Here is a 16,704-nt window from a genome sequence, read left to right as displayed (position 1 = left end):
GTATCTCATACTCAAGCCTCACAAGCCAGTCTGGGTATTGGCTGGCTGTGCCAGATACCATACACATGCTGTGTGTGTGTGTGTGAGTGAGTGTGTATGTGTGTGTGTGCACGCTGCAACCATTCATTCAACTGGATATGCTTTTTGACAAACAACTTAAAAAGGCAACAGAGATGATTAAAACAGTGGATGACATATGGATTAAGAAGCTCTCAAGTGTTAGATTCATACCTGGGAAGTAAAAACACATTTCATGTACTCTTCACTGAGCAGCTTTTCTTGAGTAGATGAGACTTTGGTGCCTTGCTCAAGAGTGAGTAGTTACTAGTCTACTTGACCTGTTGGAGGGAATTAGGCAATCTTTAATGCCATGCCGAAAACATTAACCTGTGCTTTATACTCTATGTTATGTCATGAACATGAACAAAGTTTAAATTATTATTAAATTATTATTGGTAATATTCAAGTTTACTTCAGTTATTTTGGTTTCTCCTTAATAGTGTTACTGCACTTCCATAAAGTTGGAAACTCATAAGAGACTGATAAGAATGGCCAAAATTGATGCTGCAGAGGTTTTCTGACTTTTAGTTCCTGGTATGAGAGCTTTAAAAAAAAATACTAGATCCTACAATTCACATAATGCAACTCAATAGCATCTTTAATTGGACCAACACTTTCTGTTAAATGCCCTCATCTTCCAAACTCTACACTCCCAGTTTGTTTTTCTGTCAACTTTTTGAACTACAGAAAACATTATAAAAGAGTTTTCTTAGCTTAGAAGTACTCTCCATGAAAAGTAAACATACCTCTTATGTGTAAAATCATTGAAGCACCCCTTTAAGTTTATTCTAGATGCAGTATGTAGAGAATCAGCACAGCTGGTGTTATTGAGGCTCATTCCTCTGCCTTCAGACGTTTGCAGTGGACTTAAAAATTGACAGACTGAACAACACGTCCTGCAAACTTTGACACACTGACAATGTTTTCTTATTCGGTGCGTCTGTGTTAGTTGCAAGTGATTTTAAGATGACACAAAACAAAGTTTAATCTCCAACAGTATAACTGAGTTTGTCCCAGGAAGCTGAGGTGCATACCATGCAACTATCTGTGTTTGAAACCAACTTCACACCGGTATTCACGTCATCCTCGTCTCATTCCTAGTTTTTCCTCCTTCTGTGCTGGTTATCTATCAATGTCCAGAAATGTTCAAACATGGGAAATACTGCATTTAAAACAAGTATTCTTAAAATGTAAGTGAGATGTCAACAGTGTTAACTGGTCTATATTTCTTTAAAAAAAACACAGGCTCTGTACAATTGATTTCAGAAAACGTAGGAGGCATGTTACTATTTCTTTTTCAGTTTCTTTCAGTTTCCACACACACGCACACACACACACACATATACACACCCCACTAAAGCTGTTCTTGTGTTTTTGTCATCCACAGTCAAGGAGTTCCTTGCTAAAGCCAAAGAGGACTTTCTCAAGAAGTGGGAGAACCCCGCACAGGTCAGTGTGTTTGGATGTGTGTTCAGAGCGGAATGGGACAAATATTTTTCTAAATTGTAATCAGCTTTTGTTTTTGTGTGCAAACAAGCAGTAGTTTTTCATATCCAAGTCTGTGTAAGTAAAAATATCGAGATGTTATGATCATGTTGTCTTTTGGTTTCACAAATCCATTGATTTCAACTGTATCATCCAGCCCTGAAAATATGATGAAAAAGTTGGACGTGCTGTGTGCTGCAATGAAACTAAGCTTTTAGACCTTCTAATAACACGACATATTTGACAGACAGAATAATAATAATAAATAATAATTTAATCAAAATAATTTTTCATTGTATATTTAACATTCTGTCTAACCCAGGTAGTTCTGAAAAAATAACACTTGACATATGACGTGTGCTTTTTTAAGATATACTTTGTGTTATGATGTCTTGCCAAACAGTGGATCTCTGAGGCTAATTGTGATGAAATCTTTTTTCAGCAAAGATGCATGAATAAAATTTAAAAAATGTCATTCAAAACCTTTTTTCAATCCCTTTCCTCAACAAAATAAATAACTTAATGGAAAATTAAGTGCTGATTTGTTCGTGATTCATATGAATTAAATCAAACATTTATTGATGATATATTGAGGAAAATTATATTGCGATAATTATCATTATTGTTTTATTGCCCAGCCCTATTTACATAACACAAATGGGATCTATATGAATATTTTGTACAGTGTATGTGAATTATATCTAATATGCACATAATCATATCCTCTGATTACTATGTTGTACGCACATATACTGAACAGTACCATACATGTACACCCATTTATTTGCTTGGCTGTATAAAAACATACATAATTTACAATGAATAGTCAATGTGAGCATAGCATACATTATAAAAATATTTTAAAAATCCCTTTCCAGTCCACATATCTGACTATCCCATTTTCACAACCTAACCCTTTTTGTTTTGTCCGCTCAGAACACTGCTGGCCTGGAGCAGTTTGAGAGGTTGAAAACCCTGGGCACGGGCTCGTTTGGCCGTGTGATGCTGGTGAGGCACAGAGAAACGGGACAGCATTATGCCATGAAGATCCTCAACAAGCAGAAGGTCAGGAGGGTCACAGGGGGACGGAGGCTGTTTAAAACATGTCTGTCATTTAAGGACACTCCCCGAATCCTACAGGCTGGTCATAGAAAATCTAGAAACATTGTGCTCACAAGGCTCCAGGGATTCATGGGGGGAAAGGCCCGAGGCTCTCTTTGTGTACAGGTGCAAGCCTTTTTTTGTTTGTTTGTTTGAACCACTTTGATCCTGCTTGTACTGAAGCAGGCGTCGGTGGAGTGGCAGAGCTGAGGTTGTCTTTATGCAGATCACATTCAGTAGGGTAATTTTGGGACCCAATTTAGAATTAAATTGTGCCTGCGGTCCTGCCCGCTCCGATCCCCTCCTTTTAACATAATATTTATAAGTAGATCTTTTTATAGGTAAAATAAGCAGATGGGAGTGTCTGCTTTTGGCTACAGTGAATTTAATACCTGAAAAAACAAGGCTCAAGAATTCCTGCAAATCCAATATTGCCACGAAGCAGTACTGTCTATTGAGTGTGTAGTGAACTAGGTAGGTGTCAATGTGTGTGTGAATGTTGTGTGAAATATTTTGGAAATATTGTAAATATCTGCCCTATATGTTATCTCCAGATAGTCAAGTATCTAATGTGACGAATTACATCTGCAGTAGTGTGTTAAATAAAAAATGCCAGGTGAAAATCACCAGAATGAAAACCTAACTGAAGCATTCTTTAAAAGATATATAATTTCAATGTGGACACTTGTAATGCTAATGCTGTACGCTGCTATTGCAATACAATTGGGAGAAAACCAGGGTATTGTGACTGGTATAAAGTGCCTTGTCACATTTAAGAAAAGGTGGAAAAGCATCATTAGCAAGTACTTTTTATAAAATGAAAAAACATTTTAATTTTACTAATGTTATATGAATTATTTATTTATTTAATTTATTAACTGATAAATAAAAACTGAATTATAAAACAGAATTATTACACACATGTATTGAGAATTAGTTATATTTATATGTCATTATTTAAGGATGGCAGAAATAGCTCAAAGAAAATCACATATTTTAAGACAAATTGATCAGGGGTACTAACATTTTTTTAGTACTACGGCCTTTTGGCCCTCTTAGTTGGCTTTTCCTATCTAAACTTATTTCTGACTCTGAAGAAGTACAGCAAAACAGCATCTATTAATATTGGATGGAAACAAAGTTCTTAATCCACTGTGTCGGACCAGAGGCCTTTGACTGTTAACGCACATGTTAATACGCAATAGTGTTTTTTGTTGATAATTTAAATTTTGCATTCCTTTTTTTACATGGCCTTTATTACATACCATATAAACTCTGTCTTGCTTTGCCTTTCAGGTAGTGAAGCTCAAGCAGATAGAGCACACTCTGAATGAGAAGAGGATTCTTCAGGCTGTCAGCTTTCCTTTTCTGGTGCGGTTAGAGTACTCGTTCAAGGTACGCTGCATTTTTGAAGCTGTGTGTTTGTTAGTATACAGGCCTGTGTGTGGTGGTCCATTGAAAAACCGAATAAATGTTTCAGCGAAGCACACCCAGTTGTCTTATGGCCTGTGAGCAGTTAAGCATCTGCCTATCATGAGCATAAACGCGTACTGCTTGGCTGTCATTCAGCAAAACAAGTTCTGGCTGATGATATGGCGGCCTGCAAGTGTCGCCGTTCAGATGAGTTATAAACACTTTTGCCTTTGTCACGGTCAGAAACACAAGAGTTAGTTTCTTGCCTAACACGACCCTTACAGTCTAGGTCAAAATGTAGTATATGGTTGGGCCATGTATGAAACCTATATGGTTATGAACTGATCAAGCCGTTTTGCTTGATTTACCACCACCCCCTCTTCAGCTCCGCTTAAGAGGCTGTTCTCATCTGCAGAAATAATATTCCATCAGGACAGGAGGCTTTAAACACCAGAAATATCTGAAGTGAGTTTGTTGTTCTTAAAGGCAACTAAATATCTAATGATTGGGTTTCAGCAGCCATATTTTGGTTTTGGATGGAGAGCAAGTTTCTACATACTGTACAAGACTATTTTTAGTATTTAGAGCCACTAATATTCAACTTTATGTTCTTTATTCTTACATTATAAAATCTGAATGTTGCCATTTTGTACAAATTCAGAATGGTCCAAGGTTACAAATGTATTTTCCTGTATATCTTGATAATACATGTATTATCACATTCTCTATAACACTTAACTGGAACCATATCTTTAAAAAGAGTCTCCCCCTGACGGCTGACGACTGTAGTTGTCTATTTGTATGTAAGATTTGTTTATATTTATTTCATTTTTATGTACTATGGTAAATGACTGCCTTTTTCAAAGACCCAAACACTGCATGTGAAGTTTAACCCTCTCTAACTTTGTGTGGAGTCAAATATTATTTACTTACAGAAAAAAAAAGCTGGCTTAGTCCATAATGTAAAGATTGGCGGAGTTTCAGTTGAAGAACTTCTAAAACTGTGAGTCAAAATGTGAGAGAATTGTTTATTTTTGATATTTACAAAATCAAAACAGATTTTTAAAATTCTCACCTTACTCCAGTCTTTATTAGGGAACAAATAAATAGTGTAGACATTTATCTAAAATGTTATTCTTTCTTCTGGTGAAAGACCACTTCCAAGTATCAGCAACAGAACCTCTTATCATCACAACACAGGCCTGCTGTTTGTTTTTATAAAAATCTTTAGTCTTGTTAACGTTTTAAGTTAAATTGCTGATGCAATAATCAGTTGAATTTACTGATCTCATCCTACTTATCACATCCACCATCACTGACAGTTAATCCCATTAAGGGTTTGTCATCTGCAAATATAGAGTGAAATGAGCTTGGTCCACCACATGCTCAATGACCACATTCTCTCTCTTCTTCAGCATTTTCAGCACCCAGCTTTGTCCGCGGCTGCTTGTACCTGTACAGACTAACCTAGCTGATGGCCGTACTCCAATTAAGGCATTATTCAGGTTAAGCTGTTTAGATGCACCTTGGATGTCCGTGAATTGAATATCCTCGATGCCTCAAATAAACCTATTAACAGAATATTCCACGTGCCTCTTCCTGCACACAGATGGAAGAGTCAACAACAATCACACATTAACTCCTCTTACTTAAATATATTCGACAGTAAACTGTGTTTGCAGGTTTCAACCGAGGAGCGGGTTGAGAATGAGATCCTCCTTTATAATATAAAGCCAGTGTTATTTAGCTCTGTGAAAGGGTCTGAAGGACATACCAAACCAGGTTTTGGAAATATATGACGCCTAAGTCATTGTTTAATAGACACAGTTACAGGCACATTTTCATTGGGGCTTTTATATGGTAATAACTGAAAAGTCAGTGGATTAATTTGTATTGACAAAATACTGTTTTCATGTTGTCTGGTTGCCCACCCTATATGTGGATCAATACGTGTGTGTGTGTGACTGAGTGAGTGTCACTAACAGGTCCTCTGTCTTCCCTTCCCCAGGACAACACTAACCTCTACATGGTGATGGAATATGTACCGGGTGGAGAGATGTTCTCCCATCTACGGAGAATTGGCAGATTTAGGTTAGTGTCTGTATACAGTGGGGTTTACATGAAGTTTACAGCCAGAAGCATTTTATAGGCACAGACAGAGATAAAATGTGGAGCAGCTCTGCTCTCCCCTCTTCTACACAGCTCTGTTCTCTTCAGCTCGACTTATTTAGCTTTGTTCATCCCCGTTCTGCTCTGTGCAGTACACTCCACTAAACTGCTCTCTTTCTGTCTGTTTCCCCGTGTTTGTGTGTATGCGTGTATGTTATACAGTGAGCCTCACGCTCGGTTCTACGCTGCTCAGATCGTGCTGACCTTTGAGTACCTGCATGCTTTGGACCTTATCTACAGAGACCTGAAACCTGAAAACCTGCTCATAGACCAACAGGGCTACATACAGGTAAATAACACCAGATCCAGTGATGTATAAAAGCTGATCATAAATTACTCCCTCAAAAAATTGTTGGCTAACTAAAATTTTCTTCTGTATATATAAATTCCTGCATGTATTCATAGAATAAATAGGCCTAAATGAACCTTTATACATCAGTGGGAGTCTAGTTCACAAGAAATGCTGAGCAATGCCAGCCTCTCTTGAGTTGTCTCAGTGGCTGTAGATGTAGGATGCAGACTGGCCCATTTCTGTGTATTTGCTTTGAGTGCACCACACCCCTTCTGCTGTTTATCACTTTTTACATGAAATACACAGATAAAACTTTATATGTGAGCCACGCTAACTTTGTATTTGCTGCTAGCTTAGTGTGAGTGATGCACCACCCCACCTGAGTCAGCTCGTACTTGGCGTAACAGTCTTAACATGTATTAACTTGGGGTAGATGAGAAATTTTATATATATAAAGATGTGGGACATTGTTAACATTGTTTTATTGTGTGGGGAGGGGGTTCCCTGTCACTTAATTGAGTTACCTGGATATTATAATATTATATCATTTATGGCTCTATGTAGTTTTTCAATGAAATCCCTTATTAATAAATCTAATTTTACTGCCTTTTTGTCAATGGGCTCTAACCTCACTTAGAAATGAAGCACACACTTGTTTTCTCTGTTGCTTGGAACAGCCACTATTCTGCTTTTAAAGTGAAGGTGTCAGGATATAGCCCTGTGTGCGCTCCCTCCCGAGCCTCTCTCCACCTACAGTGACAACACAGCAGCTAACGTACTGCAGTCCACTAAAATCATAAAACAACCGGCTCCCAACACAACATAGACTCCAACATGAACGCCAACATGAAAGGTTCATGTGCTGAAGCCCATCAGACCAAATGAGAATCAAACAATGTCAACATTAGAAAGGCTAGAGTCACGGAGAGAGTCACGTTATCTCACTGACTAACGCTGAGCAGTTGCTAACTTTATCTGTGTTGGCTCGCTGCGCTGTATGAAAGGTGTTGATCTGCCTCTGAGCTGGGAACATTGAAGTCACAGAGCCTGAACATGTCTGGAGAAAAGCCACAGCCTGCATGCCTGTGTTTCCACATTCATTGTGGGATTTCTGTATAAAAGCGGTTGTGTTTCAGATTATGCTCGCTCATGAGTTCAAGCAAGAACATGTACGAGCACATGTCTGGTTGCAATCTTAAAACCGCGCTGCTAGTGGCTGCTGATAACTCCATAATGCCCCTTTGTCATTATGTCATTATCGAGTCATAAGGATGCAATGACAACACCTAACCTGGGGGTGGTGATGGCGCAATGGATAAGACGCATGCCTTTGGTGTGAGACCCAGGTTCGAATCCACTGTGACACACCCATGTGTCCCTGAGCAAGACACTTAACCCCTAGTTGCTCCAGAGGCGTGTGACCTCTGACATATTTGGATAAATGTGTCAGCTAAATTAATAAATGTAATGTAACATAGCTTCACAGTGGAGTCCATGGGGGATCAACCAGTTTTAAAAGGGGGAGCTCTGTTTCACCGTAGTACTAGTTGCATGCAGTTTTGCAATGCATTGTATGAATATAATGGACAGTTTTCTATCCCATCTAGCTTATTCTATTTTTTCACTTCCAAATATGTGTTTAAGGTCAACCAGACTTTTTAATACCTATTTGCTTTAGTTGTGCTATCATGTGGACTCCTATGTGTCACTGCATTCCTCCGTCTCCTCCTACTGGTGGATACAGTGTCATCATAACCAATAGGAATGAGAAGGATTATTAAGCAAACAGAACATTTAGGACTGTATTGGTGAATGTTTATAAAGAAGGGAGTCCCAGAAATAGTAGAATAGAAAGTGTTTGCCCCACCCCTTAATCTGTGATGTCACACAGACATGGAAGTGTCTAGAAACTATCAACAACGACCAAGAGCTAACTATATTAGTCCAACGATAGTGGCAATGTGAATTTGGACTTATCTAGCTGTATTTTCTGACTGGCACGTTAAGGGCTTGTAGCACAGATTCTGCTGCCCTCTAGTGGTTCACAGTGAAAGAACAACTAGTGAAACATTCTATTGCTGCCACAAGATTTTCTTTCCCTCTCTTTGCCTCTGTCCATCGTCTTTGTGTCTCCTTCCTTCTGCCGGGCACTCTGACAGTGTGTCTGGGTATTTCTCTTTTATCTGTTTTTCATTGTTTGTCATTGCTTTCTCTTTTCCTCTCTCAGGTGACAGATTTTGGCTTTGCCAAACGTGTAAAGGGCCGGACCTGGACACTGTGTGGCACCCCAGAATATCTAGCCCCAGAGATTATTCTCAGCAAGGTGAGCCACCGTGGTTCCCCTCTGTATCTTGTGAATTGTCAGCTGTGTTTCGTTTCAAAACGACATATTCTGCATTTAAACAAACAATGATATCAACTTGTTGCACAAAGATAAACCACGTTACAACAATTACAATGTTAATTTGATTTGGCACAATTGTATCACATGCCTTCTGTTATTGCAGAAATATTGATTCCAAAGTTAAAGTGTTTTTATGGTCCTATCAGCCTGAGGAAATGGTTCTAGGCGTGTTGATGTTGGTCACTTGGAGTTTTTCAAAACATCTGGGTTTAAGGAGTATCTATAGAGCATACACAACTCAGATGTTTCTTAAAGAACGCATATTATGCGAAATGCACTTTTGTCTTTTCAACATCGGTGTCCCCTGTGTCTAAAGACCCCCAGACTGAAAAAAAACTCTCTTTATCTCCTGCTCAGTCTTTCAGTAAATGTTGTTCAGCAAACATGCTGTTATAATTTGGCTCCCTTCATGACGTCATGGAGGGATCTGTGTAGCATATAACCTCCCACAGCCCCTCAGCGCAGTAGACAGCCCCGCCCACTGAACATGTACTGAATACACCTCTCTCAGCCCCAGCGTCCAACACAACACCAAGCTGTCATTTCGTCGCTGAAAGTGCTTTTATGGTTATGAAGGAAAGATAAACAGTTTTTGGTTTTCCCTCTGATGTCCTCCAGCTGCTCTGCCTCAACGGTCTTTACTTGTTGCCGACACTACAGTAACAACTAGCTACTGCTAACTGTAGCTGTCGTTATCAGCTGGTTCTGCCTAAACTGGGCGCTCTCAATGGTCCAAAGCTCCTGTACTAACATTAGAGGTGTAAACACTAACACACCAAGCTTCCAGTCTGGGCAGTCGGCTAATAGGACCGTTAGCTGCACGGCTAACTGAGCTAACTAGTTAGCCACAGCTACCGTTAGCAGTAGTTAGCAGATAAAATAACTGCTAACAACAAGTAAAGCTATCTGTCCATCAGGAAACACCGTAAATCACTTAAAGTTGAGGCAGAGTAGGCGGAGCACATCAGAGGGAAAACCAGAAAATACTTTCTCCATGAAATCTGATCTTGTTTCACCAAAATCTGTAAATAAAGTTGTAAAGTTGTGTTTTGTTCAGTTATCAGTGATGCCTGGTATCACATAGCCAGACCTTTCACCACACTTTAAGTGCTGTGGCAGCTAGTTCCTGCCCCTCAGCAGGCATCCAGAAGTTGGCCAGTCTGAAGAAAGTGGGCCTTCGGGGAGGGGGGCCTTAAAGAGACAGGAGCTAAAACAGTGTTAGGACTGAAGGTGAATAGAGGTGCTGAAGCAATGCATAGTATGAGAAAAATTATGTGTTTTTTTAAATAGTAAAGCTTGTCAACATTTTCTAGAAGACAATGAGCATAATATGAGACCCTTAAAACAAGAAGTGAATCCCTAAGTCAATGTTTTCAATGTGGCCCAAAACCAGGGGCAGCAAGGTTGGACTAGCTAGCCTGCGTACACTGCAGCAATCAAAGCTAAATCCCGCCCTTCTTTTTGATCAGAAATGTGCCATTTTCAGCTTTTTGTTTTCTGTAAGGCTCTGGGATGGTTCTCATCTTTACTATAATATCCCAATGACTAATTCATTACTGTCAGTGACCTGCTACATGCAGCGATCTGTCTGTTCTCTCTGAACCTTATGGGACTCGCCGACTATGTTGGAAATATAAGGTGCAGTAAACTGAAGTGTCGGATGAATGATGTTCAGTAAAGCTATAGGAATATAAGAATATTTACAAGAAACAAACACTTTAAATTTGATCTTAATTATCTGTCTACAATACTGTCTCTTTTTCTGCCACCCCATTGCTCCTTCTTCATTATATCCACCAGGGGTATAACAAGGCAGTAGACTGGTGGGCGCTGGGCGTACTGGTCTATGAGATGGCAGCAGGGTACCCGCCTTTCTTTGCTGACCAGCCCATTCAGATCTATGAAAAGATTGTATCGGGGAAGGTGAGTCTGACTCTATGATTACCCCGTTGTGCTTCCTTCAGTCTCTATTTGTAAGGTTTGCTGCTTTTAGCTATACTCAGTACTCACCCCTAATGCCTACTCTCTGACTTCTTTCTGATGCTTTATGATGGAAAAGTATTTTAGTTAGTTTCAGTATAGCTCTATTTTGGGACTAAACAAAACGTTGAAATTACTCCCGAAAAGGTCTTTTTTACATTTGGGTCAAGCATGTACACTTTCGAGGCTGGTATTTAGTCATATGAAAAAATTTAGGCACCCCTGACAATTTCCATGATTTTCACTTAAATAAGTGGGTGTTTGGATCAGCAATTTATGATTTATATAATTTATATAATGAGGTTTATTGGATGAACAGAAAATGTGCAATATGCATCAAAACGAAAGTAGACAGGTGAATAAATTTGAGCACCCCAACAGAAATCTCACATCAATTTTTAGTTGAGCCCCCTTTAGCAGAAATAACAGCCTCTTGACACTTCTTATAGCCTGTAATGAGTGTCTGTATTCTGGATGAAGGTATTTTGGACCATTCCTCCTTGCAAATCACCTCCAGTTCAGTTAGGTTTGATGGTTGCCAAGCATGTCTTTGTTTCATCAGTCCACAGCACCTTCTTCCAAAATGAAGCTGGCTTGTCCAAATGTGCGTTTGCATACCTCAAGGCAACTCTGTTTGTATTGTGTGTGCAGAAAAGGCTTCTTCCGCATCACTCTCCCGTAAAGCTTCTCCTTGTGCAAAGTGCGCTGAATTGTTGAGCAGTGACACCGTCTGCAGCTAGATGATGTTGTAGGTCTTTGGAGGTGGTCTGTGGGCTGTTTTTGACCGTTCTCACCATCCTTTGCCTTTGCCTCTCTGATATTTTACTTGGCCTGCCAATTCTGGCCTTAACAAGAACTGTGCCTGTGGTCTTCCATTTCCTCACTGTGGACACTGACAGCTTAAATCTCTGCGATAGCTTTTTGTAGCCTTCCCCTAAACCATAATGTTGAACAATCTTTGTTTTCAGGTCATTTGAGAGTTGTTTTGAGGCCCCCTTGTTGCCACTCTTCAGAGGAGAGTCAAAGAGAACAACAACTTGCAATTGGCCACCTTAAATACCTTTTCTCATGATTGGGTGCACCTGTCTATGAAGTTCAAGGCTTCATGAGCTCACCAAACAAACTGTGTTCCAATTAATCAGTGCTAGATTGTTACAGTTATTCAAATCAACAAAATGACAAGGGTGCCCAAATTTATGCAGCTGTCTAATTTAATTTTGGTACATATTGCACATTTTCTGTTCATCTAATGAACCTTTTTCCAACTCAACAACCTCATTTCACTACCGAAATATAATTGTGTCTTTCAGTTATTTGATAGCTCAAAATTAAATTGCTGATCCAAACACCCAATTATTTATAAATGAAAATCATGGAACTATTCAGGGGTGCCTAAACTTTTACATACAACTGTAACATATAATGATAGTATGATGATTTCAGTTCTTAAGAAAGGTCAGTTCACCACCTGAATTCAGGTGCAGCCGGTCAGCTGCTTCTGTTTTCTGTCCTAACAATATGCTTTCATTTAAGGAGACACTGGCTAATGCTTTCTTTGCTGCACATCAGCGGTGCACACATGTATGGCAAAACACAGAGGCGCTAATTGCTAACAGTAACACACACACACACACACACAACAGGTGCCCTTTGAACAGCTCCCTCCTCCATCCTTTGCTGCTCCAGGCAGTCGCTTATGTTGCATTTTTTTGTCATTGCTATGCCCTGTCATAATGCATATTTATGTGTTACATCCATCTTAAAAAGCCCATTTCCTAAATGAGGTTTATAAGATTTAGAAAGTTTTTTTTGGCAACACCTTTGGTGATAAGCAGATATGTTGTATATCTTTTTTCCTTTTCGTAATTCATTTTACAGTCAGGGTTGATGCTGATTCTACTTTCTTTGAATTTTCTGTTGGTCAAGTTTGAGTTTCTCTTCAGCCATGTTGGATTTCTGTAGTCATACCACCACATGGGGCAGTAGTGGCCTAAAGGTTAAGAAGCGGGCTTAGACGCCAGTTTTGATCCTTGGACCAGCAGTATAAACCTGAGTGGGAAAAGTGAATAAGCAGTCCCTCTCTCATTACCACCACAGAGGTTGCCTTGGGCAGGCCTGTGTGTAACAGAGTGAGTGTCAACAGGGCATTCCTGATAAAGAGAGGATTGCTCTCAGCCATACCTCCCCGCTTCAGTAAAGGTTAAAAACAACGTCCTTTGTGCCAGAGGACAGCAGGAGCATAAAAATAGATATTTATTTGAATGTGGCTTTTTTTCAGCACACTTTGCATTTATTACAACGTCATTCATTTTGAACTCTACACAGTCACACCTGAGAACTGACGAGTTGAAGGGAGGTGAAGCATTAGTTAGTCTATCTCTACAGATATAATCAAATTGTGAGGGATTCACGACAGACATCCGGTCACATTGCTAAATCTGAGAACTTTACTGCTGCTTCATTCTTCTTCTTGTCTTCTGTCTCAGGTGCGTTTCCCATCTCACTTCAGTTCAGACCTGAAGGACCTCCTGAGGAACCTGCTACAGGTGACGGCAAAAAGCCCAGACATTCTGATGTTAAGATTACATTTACTTTGCTGCATGTTCTGAATTCATTATAATGTAAAGGTGAGGAAAATGTGTTTGGTATTCTGCTCAGGTGGATCTCACAAAACGCTACGGGAACCTCAAGAACGGTGTCAACGACATCAAGGGACACAAGTGGTTTGCAACCACCGACTGGATTGCCATCTACCAGAAAAAGGTAGTGTGTGTGTGTGTATATTGTGTAGATTTATGACCTCCCCATGGTAAACGTCACTTCTCAACCGGTGCTTTTAATTGTCTTTAGGTGGAAGCTCCCTTCGTCCCAAAGTTCAAAGGACCAGGCGACACCAGCAACTTTGACGACTACGAGGAGGAGGAGATCCGTGTCTCCTTCACTGAGAAATGTGCCAAGGAGTTTGCAGAGTTCTAGAGTTAGAGAGCGAGAGAGGAAGAAAGAAGGAAGTAGGGAGAGTCAAAGGTAGGCTGGTCAAGTGGGAGACGTAAGGAGAGAGTACTGTCTCCTGTCCAATCACAAGCACCAGCTACAAAAAGAGGGAAAATGGGATAGAGAAGGGGAAAAAGAGTAAGGAGAGTGATAACCAGCAGTGTTGCCTTTTCTGTTGTATTTATTTATTATTCTGTCTTATTTATGGATCCCTTTATAATGAACGTGTGCTTCAGATTCATGGCTGTTGGGAACCCCCCACTTATTCTCACCCAAGATCTTCCCTGCTCGTTTCAATTTTCATTCATCATTTAGTCACTTTCGGGCCACATCATAGAGCAGTCAGTCAGCCTGTTGTAATTCAGTGCAATCTGTTGGTCATTACATGAAGCCTGTTGAGTCATACAAGCTGAGGTCTCAATCTGCACAATAAGTCTCTTAAATTTAAATTGAACAACCGGCTAACTTGATCTCCCTGGTGAGCAGGAGGAGCATTAAAGTGAATCACACATAAGCACTTAAATAACTTTTATGTTTTGTGGTCTCAACTTTAGTTTTCCTTAAATATATTTACCGTTTCATATCGGAGACAGAATACTTTGAGTCACTGGCATGATTGGCCAAAAAACAAAAGTGATGCGTTGTGTGTTTAAACAGATGACACTTAAGGAGGAAAAGTCAGTTAAGTTTACAGCTAAGTAACTCCATCTACACTTCTTGTCATTGTTAGCATAGCCAGGCTTCATGCATATCTACAACACTCAATTTTTAAATGTTCCAAGATATTAGTGGCTCCAGTGATATCATGTCACGCTAACAAACAGTGTGGATAAGGGAACGGAAATATCTCAGTTTTAATGGTGTCGTGAAGGAACACCATAACATAATGGTCTCTCAGGTTTGAACATATCACTTATTAGACATTTTATCAGCATAAAGCGTTAGGATTAGCATGTAACGATAATGTGTGAGATACTTGCTTACGATATAGATTTGGGAATTTAAAGTTCTGGTTAGCACTAAGAGGAACATTAGGGAATATTAAGTCGTTTGGTTAGCGTATTCCACAGTTTCCCGTTCCAGAAGATTTGGTTTGGCTAACGCGACAACTCTGGACAACTCCAGCTACAAGAGACCATCTGAGGCAGACTACCTCAAACTGCCTCTGGCTGGCAGTCACCAGAGCACTTTGACCAGTCATTGAGGGCGGTCTGCATAGCGTGCTTGGTGTCTTTTATAGAAACCTGTGTCTGTGTTCATCTCCCGAGAACCCGGGCCTCTCCTCTTATCACTGGCAAAGTTGGATCACCATGTGACAGTCTTACATGTGACAGCAACTCTATTCCCATCTCTGTGATGCACAGTTTTTGTTTAGTCTAGTTTTTTCATGTGGTGATGATGTAAAGATGGCGGGCCCTCCATTGAACAAGTGAGGAAAAGGTACTGAGAAGTGACACAAATGATCATAGTGGTATACAGGCTGCCTATTTAAAGTACACAACACCTTGGGCACTTAATGCCTCCCTAGCTCCTGAGCTATGCTGGCAAAGTATTTAAGCAATGCCCAAAATGGTGGCTATTACTGGATTGGGTCATTTCGATTGTATCAATTAAAACAAAGTGACACTAGTGTTTTAAACATTCAAATGCCGTCTTCATAGCTGTATTTTAATGTGCCACGATAATGACTGTGATATTGTGATTTGGTTCATTCAGGCGCTCCCTTTTTCTCAGTCCAGATATGGGAAAATACAACAAGCCTTTTTTTCAGAATAACACATTTGTACAATCATATCAGTCACTTGGAATTATATTTAAAATGACCTGTACCATTGAGAAATTTTCAAGGTGGGCAGTTTCAGATCACTTTTAGGTCTATGTAGCCCAGTGTCCATGGCCAGGCCCCCTATTAACCCACCTCACCCTCCCACTCTGTACGTTGTGAACAGTATCACTATGCTGGAATATTACATGGCCCCAGGTTTACTGTGTGGTAATTTGATTTAAACACAAATTAATTTAGGGATATGCAGCATGTAAGCACAGTATCAACTGAATTAATGAAGGTCTTAAAGGGCCACTCCAGTGATTCAGTATTGCACTTCCATAAAACTTGCAAGAGACTTGCAGCCTCGGCTGAATAACGTTCACGTCATATGGGATGGATGGAGACGAAGAAGATTCCCATGTTAACGACTTGCGAGCATCTGACAACTCAAGAAGGCTGTACGATAACTGAGTTGGCTGTTTTAGGGTTTAAAATACTGTGTATTGACAAAATTACATTATATTCATTACATTTGGGTTTAATTACATTGAATGACGTGAGGCGTCCTTGTTTGCTTGGTTTTCAGGCACTTTTGTATTATTAAATGCCATGTCGGATATGTTGGATGCTTTCAGGAAAGAAAAAAAAAAGATATATATCCCTTTCATGTTCAGTGCTCAGATTTCACTTGTTTCTTGTTGAGAGAGGTGAAACAGCAGAAAAACTCAACATTTCATTGATCAACCTGAAGTCAAAATCATATTGGCAGATAGATGGTGGTAAGAGCTGCAAGGTGGATACACTCCTACTTGTAGTTATCAGCTGGCTTATCAGTTATTATGGACTTATTTACCAACCTTTTATTATTATTATTGTTATTATTATTATTATTATTATTATTATGTCATTGTTGTAAACCACTTGTTGAGACTTCACATTCGCTGTATTTCCTCCATGTCAAGTTTAATGTTGACTATATGATCATGGACAATGTTTGAAGTTATAATACAATATTATTCCGTGTCTCCTCGATGTTTTTTG

The 16,704-nt window shown here is 39.6% G+C and overlaps 1 protein-coding gene across 2 annotated transcripts in view; it reads left to right on the top strand.

The window, feature by feature from the left end:
* prkacab (protein kinase, cAMP-dependent, catalytic, alpha, genome duplicate b) overlaps positions 1 to 16,686 on the top strand; it is an 18,080-nt gene extending 1,394 nt beyond the window's left edge. For both annotated transcript variants that reach the window (XM_038714036.1, XM_038714037.1), the window contains exons 2-11: positions 1,448 to 1,509; positions 2,482 to 2,610; positions 3,943 to 4,041; positions 6,068 to 6,150; positions 6,391 to 6,517; positions 8,748 to 8,843; positions 10,725 to 10,847; positions 13,391 to 13,450; positions 13,563 to 13,667; positions 13,755 to 16,686. In XM_038714036.1, coding sequence (XP_038569964.1) covers positions 1,448 to 1,509; positions 2,482 to 2,610; positions 3,943 to 4,041; positions 6,068 to 6,150; positions 6,391 to 6,517; positions 8,748 to 8,843; positions 10,725 to 10,847; positions 13,391 to 13,450; positions 13,563 to 13,667; positions 13,755 to 13,880 — 1,010 coding nt within the window. In that variant the 3' untranslated portion in view covers positions 13,881 to 16,686. The remainder of the gene's footprint in view (positions 1 to 1,447; positions 1,510 to 2,481; positions 2,611 to 3,942; positions 4,042 to 6,067; positions 6,151 to 6,390; positions 6,518 to 8,747; positions 8,844 to 10,724; positions 10,848 to 13,390; positions 13,451 to 13,562; positions 13,668 to 13,754) is intronic.
* The last annotated feature ends 18 nt before the right edge of the window (positions 16,687 to 16,704 follow it).

This window comes from Micropterus salmoides, unplaced genomic scaffold, assembly GCF_014851395.1.
Source record: "Micropterus salmoides isolate LMB-PRFRI ecotype aquatic unplaced genomic scaffold, ASM1485139v1 Ms_hic_scaffold_12, whole genome shotgun sequence".
In the NCBI taxonomy this organism is placed as follows: domain Eukaryota; kingdom Metazoa; phylum Chordata; class Actinopteri; order Centrarchiformes; family Centrarchidae; genus Micropterus; species Micropterus salmoides.
The sequence above is the reverse complement of the archived record's forward strand: the minus strand, read 5'-3'. Positions and strand labels throughout refer to the sequence as shown.